The sequence below is a fragment of the Manihot esculenta genome, chromosome 12, assembly GCF_001659605.2.
Source record: "Manihot esculenta cultivar AM560-2 chromosome 12, M.esculenta_v8, whole genome shotgun sequence".
NCBI lineage: Eukaryota > Viridiplantae > Streptophyta > Magnoliopsida > Malpighiales > Euphorbiaceae > Manihot > Manihot esculenta.
The window spans coordinates 32,408,875-32,422,174 of NC_035172.2; the positions used below are offsets into that span (position 1 = coordinate 32,408,875).

Sequence of the window (13,300 nt, forward strand, 5' to 3'; positions counted from 1 at the left end):
GGTCAAAAAAAATAAAATATATTTCATTTATACAAGTTCAAGTTTTTATTTCTCCAAATTTTCTACTTAAAAAAAAATAGAAAAACCTTACTTCCAAGCAAATTTATTACTTTTAAAACCCATATTTTAATTTCAAAACTCTCCCCAGATATATTTTTACTCCTTAGTCCTTACAACTATTGCCTCGTGATCACCGAGTCCTTTTGTCGATGAAAACCATGCAACGGGCCTGGAGGCTATTCAATAGTCGTCGATTTTTTTTCAGAGCATTTCGCGGCAACCAAATGGTGTTCACATGATTGACCTTTTAGGATGAATGCTACCCCATTGTTCATGGACTGGCATTTCTAGAAATTCGATTTTTTTTTGACATGATTAAAGTAAATGGTGTTCAAACTCGAGACCTGATAAGCTAGTTATTGAGCAAGGAATGTGAAGCTGTAGATAAATGAAAATGGGCTATCAGTCACAATATTCAGAAACTTGATGATAAGAAAGTCATATGGTAACTGAGATGCATTTTTTTTATTATGAATTAATTAGGAAAAGAGTTTTACATATATCATGACACAGAAGATTACAACATTCATCCTAAACTCTTATTCTATCTTCTCTACTTAAACTCCTTCAGAAATCATATTCCTATCTTTTGTTCCATGGGAATTAAAAAATTGGACCAGCTGCTAGGATCTCCTCAGTAAGCTTGTTGTTCTTCCCAATCTTGTAATCGGAGAATGTGGTAAAGTTGTTCTGAAACAAACCGGCCAGTTTCAACAGCGTCTCATTGTAAGCTTGCTTGTCTGACCACTGCAACCCAAAACTCAAGCAAATCATTGTGGTATAGAATCACAACAAGCTAGAAAAGAGCTTTACTATGTAAACTACCAAAATATGGCCAAGTTATAGAAATATGAAGAAATATAAATGGGCTACTAACGGTGTTCACAGGATCCAGGATCTCAGAAGGCACTCCTTCCACCTCAGTTGGGATCTCAAGGCCGAAAACTTGCGTTTTCTTGTAATTTGCCTTCAAGAGGCTACCGGAGTGTATGGCATCAATGATTTTCCTTGTGTATGCTAGCTTGATACGGCTGCCTGACCCGTAGCTATAACATACAAAACATATCCGATTCAGCATTTCGCTGAAATGGTTTAAATTGAACATTGCCTTTTTTTATGTAAAATGCTGCATAACATACCTTCCACCTGACCAGCCAGTGTTGACAAGCCATCCTGTTGCACCATGTTTCTGCATTTTCTCAGCTAGCATAGCTGCATACTTGGTAGGATGCAACATTATAAATGCTGCACCGAAGCAAGCCGAGAATGTTGCTCGAGGTTCTTTCACACCCTCTTCAGTACCAGCCACCTACGTCGATCATCATCAACTTAATTGCCGAAATATTATATGCATTTCATTTATAATTGTTGGACAATATTAAGGAGTCCTAAATTATTACCAACGCAGTGTAACCACTTATGAAGTGGTACATTGTCTGTGCTAGGGTCAGCTTGCTCACAGGTGGAAGCACACCAAATGCATCACATGCCAAAAGGATTACATTCTTCGGGTGTGGACCAACGCAAGGTATCTTTGCATTAGGAATGTATTCAATAGGATATGATGCTCGAGTATTCTCTGCAACAACAAGAAATTTCCTCGTGTTCAATCCACTCTAAATGTAAATCTGTATCAAAATGAAATCTTCAGGCTGTTCAATTAACCTGTAACTGATCTGTCGACATAGTCCACTTCTCGAGTGTGCTCATCAAATACCACATTTTCCACAACTGCAAATCATAAACAATTTCATCAATCATCATCTCTTTCATTTTTACTTTTCCTATATTGAATCCTCTGGAGATTTAAAATTATACCAGTTCCAAACTTGATGGCATTCCAGATATCAGGCTCCTTCTCCCTAGATAGATCAATGCATTTAGCATAGCAGCCTCCTTCAATATTTGAGACTCCAGTCTCGGTCCAGCAGTGTTCGTCATCTCCAATTAAGTACCGATTTGGATCTGTAGACAGAGTAGTCTTTCCAGTACCTGTAGAAATTGAAATAAACTCATGAATAACAATGAAGGCATGGGACAAACAATAAGCACATATGCCATATGTAAATTAAAACCTACACAAAAAGGTGTTAAGATAAAGTTAGAAGGACATATCGTTTGGCTGGCTTGGCACCACATCGCGAACATGACATGGTGATACTATACCTGACAATCCAAAGAAGAGGGCAACATCTCCATCTTTTCCCATATTGCAGCCAGAATGTAAGGAGAGAATTTGACGCTTAGGCATGAGATAATGCATAACACTGAATAGACCCTTCTTCATTTCCCCGGCGTACTGTGTGCCGAGGATGACCATTTCCCTTCTAGCTAGGTTCAAATCTATGCTAGTAGAAGAAGTCATGTAGTGTGTGTAACGGTTACATGGAAACTGGCCAGCATTGTATATAGTGAAGTCCGGAGTACCAAAATCCTCCAGCTCTTCAAGAGTGGGTCGGATACACCTGCCACCCACCCAGTTATCCAATTGCACACACTTAGCTCATACACCATACACATTTTCTTACCACTTTCCTCCATTGTAGGGGGGATAATATCCAATAATTAACATGACATCAACGATAAAGGAGACTTATCTGGAAGGCTTGGCCTTTGTAGAAGACAATAACAGATAAAACTGCTGTTAAATGTTAATAATTTCAGTTTTTACTTACATGTTGTGCATGAACAATGAATGGTAAGCTCTGGCAGAGACAATCCGAACTTTGATTCTGTTCTCAGGGTCCCAGTTCAAGAATTGATCATTTACAAAGACCTGGACATAAAGATTCTCACAATTACCAATAGCAACTAAAAGGGGTGAGAATGTGAATAGACTCAACACGTGGAGCTTTATTTATTAGAATTAAACTTTCGACTAGCGTACCAAACTACTCATCCTAGTACACGGTGGTACACATGGATGATCATTAACATGAAGATAAATATCAACTAAACTAAGAAGGCCTCATCTTGCAAAGGGTTTGCTGTGAGCCAATTTCTGAATCACAATTCTAATAAGGACAAATAAATTATTCATAGAACGACAAATTGCCACTCCCAAGGGATGGCCACCAGTATGGCCAACTAACTAGTTGGAGACAAAAGCATTATATCACCACATCATTATCATCCAAAAGTGAGAACACCTCCCAAGACAAAAACGTAAGCCTTATCTTTTTCATATTAGCCATGGAAATCACAGACGCAAGTAATAAAGAAAAAGCTAGGCCAAGGGAAAGAAAAGTTGATAACTACCTTATCCAAAGAATTCAAGTAATCAACAGCTCGTTCCCTGTTAACCATGAAAGTGTGCTCGTCCATTTCGATGTTAGGTGAGCCCCTGTAATTAAATGGGTAATTATTTGGAGGGGACATAAACATAATTAAAAGAGACTAATCCATAATTAAAATGAGATTACTTACTTTCCCCACCAAAGCTCCTCGCTTGTCTCATCATCCTTGACAACACGCTTATCTCTGGGAGCTCGGCCGGTTTTAGCTCCAGACAGGGTGGCCAATGCCCCGGTGGATGTAATAAAAGACCCCTTCTCGTACTTTATGGCCTGCTCATAAAGCTCTGCACCAAATCCATATTTTTTTATTTTATACAGATATAACCATTAAATTAAATGTAATAATTTAAATTCGTAAATTATTATATGTATTTCATTAATTTTTTAAATGATATAAATTTTAATTATTGAATTACTAAATTCGCTATGTGATGGTTTACTTTTCTATGAATTACCTGCGGGAGAGAGGTTGTAAAGAACATGAGTGAATTTTAAGGAGCTGTCGCTAACGCTGATGGTGGGTGCAGCGACGTGGTGATCTTTTACAAAGGGCCGGGTCTTGTTAGCCGGGTCTCCTCTCACCACCTTTGGTCCAGTTTCTCTTGTCAACGATGCCAGAGATGCACTGTTTTTGCGAAGAAAAATGTTAAATGTCAGGAGTACGTAAAAAAATTTACCAAAGATGTTGACATAATAATCTTAAACTTCATATTTTAAATATTTTAGCATTAAATGATAAAATAAATTTATTTGACACTATATTTAATATTAATCAATTTAATAAATTTTAAATACTGAATAATTTATGCATAAAAAAACAAAATAAATTGCTAATCTCATCTTACCTGCATTCAAAATTGAGAAAACTATGTCTTATTTAGAATAAATTATTTATTTAAAAAAACAAATTTAATTTTATATAATTATGCAAGACTTTTATTGTTTAAGATAATTATTATTTTTTTCAGTCGGTGCAATAAATAAAATACAAATTAAAACCATTAAAACCATGATTTTTAATTATAAAAAAATAATTACAATAAAATATTATCATTTTTTACTCCGAAGACTATTAAGATCTTTTCAGTTTCCTATAAAGTAACGGATTTTTTTATAATATAGAAGATAAACATTATTTTTTATATTATTGTGTATATTAAAATATAAAAAAAATTCTAGATATGAAAAAGTTCTGAAAAAAGAGAAAAAAAAAATGATCATATTAATAGCAGGGGTTATTTTAGTAATATAAAAATATTAAATATTCTCGGGACCAAGCCAAAGGGGTTTAAACGTTCCAGCATCTCCAAACGTGTCATTCCTGGAATGGGCCCAAACCTGCCCTTCCATTGGCACCACAAAACACCCCCACCACGTCCGATCATCCATCAACGGTCACGATTACCACAAAGACAGGGTCCCAACTTCTCCCTGTCTGGCCCACCGAACTTTTTCTTCTCTGTCCCCGTGTTCCATTCCACGTGATCCTTTCTTCACAAACAAGCACTTTTTCATTATTATAGTATGCGTCGCGGGTATAAGATATACCTGATGGACTGGAGCTGCTGTTTTTGGCGCTCTTCTTCAGAGAGAGTGGCGAAGGCGCCTTGAATCCCTTTATTAGGAGTAGAAGGCGCAGATCTCTTCCTCTGAAGAGAGTGAAGCTCGTCGATAGTCTGGGCCTTCACCGTTGGTGCGCTCATATCTTGGCAGATCCCGTCATGTTTGTCGCTAGTAGCGATCTTCTTCAACGGTGACTTCGGCATAGCCATTCCGTTCCCCTTCATCGCCGCGTCTCCGTTGGTTGCCATGTCTCTCCAATTTCCCCTGTTCAAATAGAAAAAAAATATATATATATATATACAGTACAAACATGAAAGCTATACTTATTCATTCGATGATTTGCGCCATTGTAGTGTGTCTTCGACACGTTTGTTCAACGATTTCTCTTAAATGTTTTAAAACAAAAATCGCTGGTCTTAAAAGCGAGACTGCGAGAGAAGAATAGAAAGGAGGGAGACGTACCACCAGAGTAGAAGCTATTAAGCTGCGAGCTCTAAAGAAAAATATGAGAGAAAAAGGGTGGATTGATCTTGAAATAGAAGATAGTTTTACGACAAGTGATGCGAAAATGAAGCAGGCGATGAGTCGCTTATAAAGGGTTGAAGTGGTGAAGTTAACCAGAGTTTAACCGGAGATCAAGGGAACCATGGTTAGAATTTATCCCATGCATGGGGTCAAACTCCAAAAAATAGAAATACTCCATTTAAAAACAGAGAAACAATCAGTAGGGTCACGTAAAAGAATGGAACGAAATCTCGTGGTCCCCACACCCACCGCAGCTCCCTGTTTTTTTAAAATATATATTAATTGATAAATATTTAAAATTATTATAAAAAATTATAGTTTTAAATAATTTTTAAATACTTTTAAAGGAGTTTTTTGTTTTAATCTTAAAATTTAAAATAGATGTTCAATAATACCCTTGTGTAACAACCAATATAATTAGTTGCATAATTAATTTATAGAAAAATATTTTAAACAATTAATCGTATTTTCCTATAAACACCTCAATTCTTATCTTCATTAATTATTAATTTTCAATTAAAATAATCATATTTTAATTAAGTGAAAATATATCTTACTGTTAAAGTCTCTACCCTCAGTTTTTCTTGTTGAAAAAGAAAATACTCTTTGTGTGAAGTCAACTAATAACTCTTTTTCTTTTAAATAATTATTCCTTGAATGTTTAAAGCATCAATTATATAATCCTTTTATTTATTTAATCCATTAATAAGGAATAAAATAATTAACATGTTTTTATCCATTTCAAAAAAAAAAATTGTTGCCAATCAATAATTAAGATTTAGAGAAAAAAAAACTTATTATCTATTTTTTTACAAATAAATAAAATAATTAATTTTAATAAACCACAACAGTTAGAGTAAAATCAGAAAATGATTGGCCTGTGAGTAGGTGGACTTAGTAGTCTCAGCCCTAGCTGAAAATTTATACGATTACTACAACAGCGACTCACGGTCACTGACACGCAAGGTTTCGAAACTGAAACATCTCGTGTAGCCCCCACACGCAAACTCTGAAATGCTACATCTCGTACCAACGGTGTTTGTGCCAACTTGAATCCGCGTTTTAGTTCCGGTTTCACCGTCACAGTAGTCGCGAAATTACCAGATCATTTACTTTTTTTTTTTTTACCTGCTGTTAAGACACGAGTAAAAAGTGTTGGAAAATTTTCAGTATAATTATGGGGAAAAAATAAATCAGCCTCCAAAATTTTTTCATTAAAATTTAAATAAATTTAATTAATTGAGTAAATTTTTCTGTTATTTTATTATTGTATTTTTATTTTTATTTGATTAAAAATTGTAAATAATTTTTATAGTTAAGATTAGAAAATACTATTTTATTATTTAAAAATTTTATGGTTATCTGAAATATTTTGAGCATTAATTTATTTTTTTTTTAAATATTTACGCATGAAAAGCCGTGAAAGCTAATCGGCTTCGGAACACCGCAACCAGCTGCACGCTGTAATGATTAAATAAAGACTGTCCATTGTAATAGACATATTGCCTAATCTAGTGGCGTTCAACACTAGCCGACGCTGAAAATTATTTTTGTCAATATTTTCATCCTATCAATTTATAAGGTTAAATGGAATATTAGACAGTTGAAAGCGTAGAATTGTTGTAACTGTAATGATAGCCATGATGTTAGAATCAGACCAAAGATCAAGTTTAGATAATACTAAAAAAAATCTAAATTTATGGAATAAATTAGTGATTATAAGTATTTAATAAAAATTATATAAATTTTTGCTATTAAAGGAAAATAACTATATACACATTTAATCAATCGATTTAATAAAATACAAGTAAAATTATATAGATTTCATTTTAAAAAAATAAATTTTTTATTTTAAAAATAAATATTAAAAATTAAAAGAATAAAATATAAAATCTTTCAAATTTATTTAAATATATTTCTCATTAAATTATATTAATGAGTATTTAAAAAATAAAATTATATATATATATATATATATATATGTGCGCACACAAAGAAATTGTTAAATTTATACGGAACATAAGATGACGTCGTTTTCACTTTCTCCAGACTGCTCAACTTTTTAGGGTAAATAAGAAATTCTCTGACCTCGCAGACTGCTCAGTGGACAATATTATTAACAATCAGAAAAAAAAAAAAAAAAAAAAAAAAAAGAAGAAGAAGAAATCACCAACTTGATATGAACCGTTCCATTTTTGCAGGTTTCCTTTTCCTTTTTTTCTTCTTTATTTCTTTTTCCATATGATCAATGGATTCGATACCATTCACTATTTAAAAAGATAAATTTAATATCATATTATAAAGAAGCCCACTAATTAATTTTTTAAATTAAAAAAAATATATTAAATATTTATAATATTTTAAAAATATATTAATTAACTTTTTGTATTAATTTTATCTCTTAATTATTATAAAAAATAATTAATAAATATTTTATAAAATTGAGAGATAAAAAAAAAAAGTGGCCACGTTGATCCATGTCACAGCCCATAGCATTTGGCTGCAAAATGCTTAGAGATATGAAGATATGCATATGATTTTCCTTAATTTGACTATCAATTTCTCCTTTGGTCAAAAAGAAAAAAATAAAATTGAATTTTGATAAATTTATTTTTTATGATGAAATTTTTTTATTTATATTTTAAAATCTCTTAATTCATAATAAAGTCGATTGTAAATAAATATTTTCTTTTGTATTAATTTAAAATTCAAAATATTTCGTTAAAAATAATTTGGTTATGAATAATTGTATTATTAAAAAAATTAATAAAATTTATAAAAAATAATTTTATTTTTTAAAAAGAAAAAGTTACTTTCTTAAAATTATCTATTTTTTATTTAATTAAAAATATACGAATAAATTTTATTAGAGCCCTTAATACTAAAAAAATATATGAAAAATATTTTAAAAGAAAGTATATACACGGAGCATAAGTAACAATTTGACGATTTCATCATTTGAAAAATGCAATTTCTTAAAAAGACAGCCGTACAACCATAATCCTATCATGGTAATTTAGATATTCCACTCAAAATCACAAAAGAGGAAAGAATACAATCCCTTAACCTTACTATTTCAAGCCGTTAGATAGAGAGACACGTCTCGTTCAATTTAGAAATTTCTCTATTTTTATTTTTTTTTCATTGCTTTAGATAATTGCGGATGAAATTCTCACTGATTTTTTTATATAAATCTCTTAAAATTCAATTTAATGTATTTTTCATCGAATTAAAACTGTAAATATCAATCTCATTGATAATTGTCTCTTTCCTATTTTTTATTTTTTATTTGTATTTTATAATGATTATATATATATATATATATAAATATAAATGTACCTGTACAGAGTGCGGTCGGAGTCGGAGCAACTAATTAAAGCGAACCCCAAAAATGGAGATGAAGACAGCAACATGTCACAACTAAGGCACAGATACGTATTTCAAGGCAAGCTCATTAAAAACTTTGAAGTTAAAAGACATGAGAATCCCTCCGTCGAGTTTAAATAAATCAAACTGTTTATAAGTTATTTGAGACTCAACTCGATAAAAATTCAATCGGTTTCGACTCGTTTAATAAACAAGTCGAGTTCGAGCTTACTTTTTAGACTCGTTTAATAAACGAGCCGAGTTTGAATTTAGCAGTATTCGGTTCGTTTAGCCTCGCGAGCTGGCTCGTGAACTGACTCATAAATAAACTTATTTGTTAACACTAATCCTATATTGAAAGTTAAAAAGATATAAAGAATTTTGACTTCTCTATAAAATGATAATTATTCTACATTTTTTTCATTAGTCTTGAGTTCGATAGACTTAATTAAATAAAAAAAAATTAAATTTAGAAGTGTTTTAATAATTTTATAATTTAAATTTATTTATAATTTAAATAAATTTGAATTATATTAAATTTATTTATAATATAATCGAGTTCAAATTCGAATGTAAATGAGTTCAAATTCGAGTTTTTTAAATGGAGTTTAAATTGGCTCGTTAATATGATAAACAAGTTTATTACGAATCGAGTTCGAATAGAGCTCCAGTTTAATATTTATTTTATGAATCGAACTCGAGTTTATAAACGGAGCTCGAGTAAAACTCAAATTCGAACTCGAACTTTTAAATTTATTTTTTAATCGAAGTTGAGCGTATTAAAATTCGGTTTGACTCGGTTCAATTACAGCCTTATCAATGTCCAGAGAATGAATATGTGGCAAAAGAGAGATTATTTAAAGCTATTAAAAAAATAAAAATTATCCATTAAATCAATATTATTACTAAAAATTATATTTACATAGAAATTAAGTTTAATTTAAATTTACTAAAATTTAAAGTATTAATTTATTATACTATCTCATCGTAATACATTGATATACGAAAATAGCTAATAATTTTCGGTGGCAAAGGCTCAACGCACCGAAGTCTGGCATTTGCTGGATTGTGAAGAATGGGGATGGTTTGGTATGGCGAGAATTTGTCTGGTTTAGGGGGAGGTGAGGTCTTTGTGTTGCTTTTCCTTGGAAATGTAAATATTGTTTACAGTTCCAAACTAAGAGGAGATAGAAATACTATCTATCTTCTCACATTCTTCTTTATTTATGGCAAAACCATTGCTCCACATCCCCACTTCTTATTGAATTTAATACAAATATTCTTTTTTTTTTTGAAAGCAAGAATTTAATAAAAATATTTAAATTCAGCTATTCACTCGATGGTTTAATATTGTTTTGGTACAAGTGTTCAAATTAAGGAAAAAAATATAGTAGTGATATTTTTGTTTAGTGATGACTAATACTAAAAAAGTTCAAAATTTTTTTTAAATCATGAAAATTGAAAAAAATTAATCTCAAATCATATAGTGTCATGTGAGCACCTTATAAAAATTGGTTAATTTAAAGGCAGAGTATTTAATACTCTTATAAAATTCACGTAATCGGGTCTTTTATCAATTTAAAATTAAAAAAGAAAAAAATAGCAATTTAGGGTTGAAGATAAATATTTGCCGATTTGGAATTTGATTGGCATGTTCTTCTTTCTTTTTTGATTACTTTCTTCGCGTATGTATAAGATCGAATCCATTCGATTTCTAAAGAGGATTACTAATCCTTAACTTTTCGAGGAATCCTTCATCAGTGGTCGTGAATGACCGATTTTTCTCAATCTTTTCGACCTCTTGGTTCCGTAGGAGCAAGTCAGAAAGATTGAAAAATAGAACCATGAAATGGTTTCACGGGATTCAGCCAATTGTCTTGATCGTGGGATATCATTAAGAAATAGAAATCTATGTTATCAAAAGATTTCTTGCGATTATTTCTAATATGGAATGAGTCAATCAATCATCCACTTTGTCGCGCCAAACCCAACCACTCTTTAAAGGAGTACTATCTGAATGGCTTCTATTGAGTTTATATTCAAAATCTTCAATATTATGATATGTAATAAATAAATAAATTTAAATCAGGAAGTTGAAAATGGAAACCTAAAACTCTCGCCAGGATTGAATAGTGAGTTGCAAACTCAAAATCTCTTAGTTACATATAATTAATTATTTAAAAAAATATAATATAATAATATTATAATATATGCAAATTTAATAGAAAATGTATCTAAAATAAATGATTAATAAAATTGAGTTTCTATATGGGAATAAATTGATGGGGCCTCTTTTAACCTAAATAAATAAATTACTCTCCATCAAACATATCTTACTTCACTGAATAAATTTTAGCTATTTTTTTCATCAACTCAATTAAATTATATATTATAATCTTATACTTTTATTAGTTTTCTTTAAATTAATTATTATCAAAACACAATTTAAATTAACAAAATTTAAAGAAAATATTAATATAATTATAAATATTGAGTCCATATCTTCTAACGTCTTCTCCTCCTAAAATTAATATTACAATCACATATATCGTTATAGTTATACAATGAATAATTCAATATTAAAATTAATTTTTTTAGAACTGTGCAAGTAGTTTTTAATTTTTTATTTTCTCTCTTACAATATTTTTTTTAAAATAAAAAGACTATTTTGCAGATGCATTTAATTTACAGGATATAAATTTTCATAAAATACAAAAATAAATATTTACTAAATCAGACTAATTTCTTCTTTTCTATTTTATTCAAATAGTATCTAAAATTTAAAAATAACACAACAAAGTATTACTATTAACGTATCAACCATTAATATGTCTCGCATATTATAATTATAATAAATAATTTATTACAGACAATAATTGAATCATATAATATATTAAAATAAATTGTTTCATTCTTAGTTCTTTCCACATTTTATTTACTATCTTTTTAGTAAATTTACCTCTTAATATTTTCAAAATAATGTGAATAAGTATCATATGTATATACATACAAATAAAAATTTATAAATAATCAAATAAATAATATAAAAACTTATATGTACTAATATACTAATAAAATAATTAATATAAAAATTAATGTGGGCTAACGTATAAATTATAAAGTTTTTTATGAGAGTGGGAGTGACACTTGTTAAACAAGCGCTATAGCGCTTCTATGACAAGTGTAAGTGTCAATTAAAAATGAGTATTCAGTTGATTCGGTTTAAAATTAAATTGAATTAATAAATTAAAAATTAAAATTTTAGTATTTATAAAAATCAAATCGAACTGATTTTACTTATAAATTGAATCAAATCGAATCTGTTTAATTTGATTCGGTTTGATTGATTTCAATTTTTAATAAATTTTTTATTTTTATACATTATTTTTAGTATTTTAAAATTTAATTAAAATATTTTAATTTTAATATGATTTAATTTCTATATATTATTTAAAAAACATATTATTATCACTAATCAATTTGATTTGGTTTTTTCTGATTAAAATCGAACCAAACTGAAATAATTAAAATTTCTAAAATTAAAAATCAAACCGAACTGAAATAAATTAAAAATCAAACTGTATTTTTAAATTAATTCGATTGAATCAATTTTTTCGGTTTGAACCAAATAATGCTCAACCCTAACGTTAGCGCAGTCTGTTTTAACTTATAAAACGCGCCAAACAGGAATTTTAACTAACACATGACGGTCAAACCTCAAATTTAATAAAATTTTAATTTCTAATTTCAAATTATCATTTTTTTCCTCAATTTTAAATTAGTAAAAAATCGCATAAATTTCTGTGAGATTCAATAAAAAATAATTATAATACATCTATTTAAATTTAAGATCGGCGAGTGAAATTTAATTTAATCTGTAAATAAATAATAGCATGTTGTAAAAACTTTAATGATATTTAAATTAAACTTTATGAAATATAGAGAGTAATTCACATAATTACTTATATAAGTACATATATACTAAATACGATGAATACTCCTTATTAAAATAATTGGATTGGTTGAAATTGCTGCTAAATTATGTTTTTTTTTTATATTTATATCTATATTTAACTTGTGATTTCAAGTCATTTATTTAGCTTAGTTTTTCAAAATAATTTATATTTAAAAAATATTTTACATATTAAAATATCTTATTTTTCATTAAAAGAAAAAATATTAATAAATTAATATATTAATGGCATTAATATGATTTTTATAGTGTAAAAATACTTTCCATTTTAAAAAGTCATTTTTTAAAAAATAATTTAATTTGTTTAATTAGAAAAATATTTTCCTTTTGTCAAAGTTTCTGGATATCTCAAAATGTAAAAATTTGAAAAATATTTCCGTAAAACAAAAAAAACCTTACATTCAAATACTGGTTTATAAAATAATTATCGGTGTTGGATAGATTCTAACTCACTGCTGGCGGGTCTAGATAAGGTTTTTGGACCTGCCATCTTCTCTGGCCTAAGGTTTAGTTTCTG

At 29.3% G+C, this 13,300-nt stretch overlaps 1 protein-coding gene across 1 annotated transcript; it reads right to left on the minus strand.

Annotated features, from left to right (window-relative positions):
- Positions 1-501: 501 nt before the first annotated feature.
- On the minus strand, positions 502-5,530 carry LOC110628799 (phosphoenolpyruvate carboxykinase (ATP) 1). Its single transcript, XM_021775603.2, has 13 exons — positions 5,382-5,530; positions 4,905-5,183; positions 3,812-3,981; positions 3,487-3,640; positions 3,319-3,403; positions 2,736-2,836; positions 2,227-2,525; positions 1,879-2,052; positions 1,726-1,791; positions 1,461-1,639; positions 1,200-1,369; positions 938-1,106; positions 502-807 (listed from the first exon to the last, which is right to left on the minus strand). The coding sequence occupies exons 2-13, from the start codon at positions 5,165-5,167 to the stop codon at positions 664-666; spliced, it is 1,974 nt and encodes a 657-aa protein (XP_021631295.1). The 5' UTR covers positions 5,168-5,183; positions 5,382-5,530; the 3' UTR covers positions 502-663.
- Between the last annotated feature and the right edge of the window lie 7,770 nt (positions 5,531-13,300).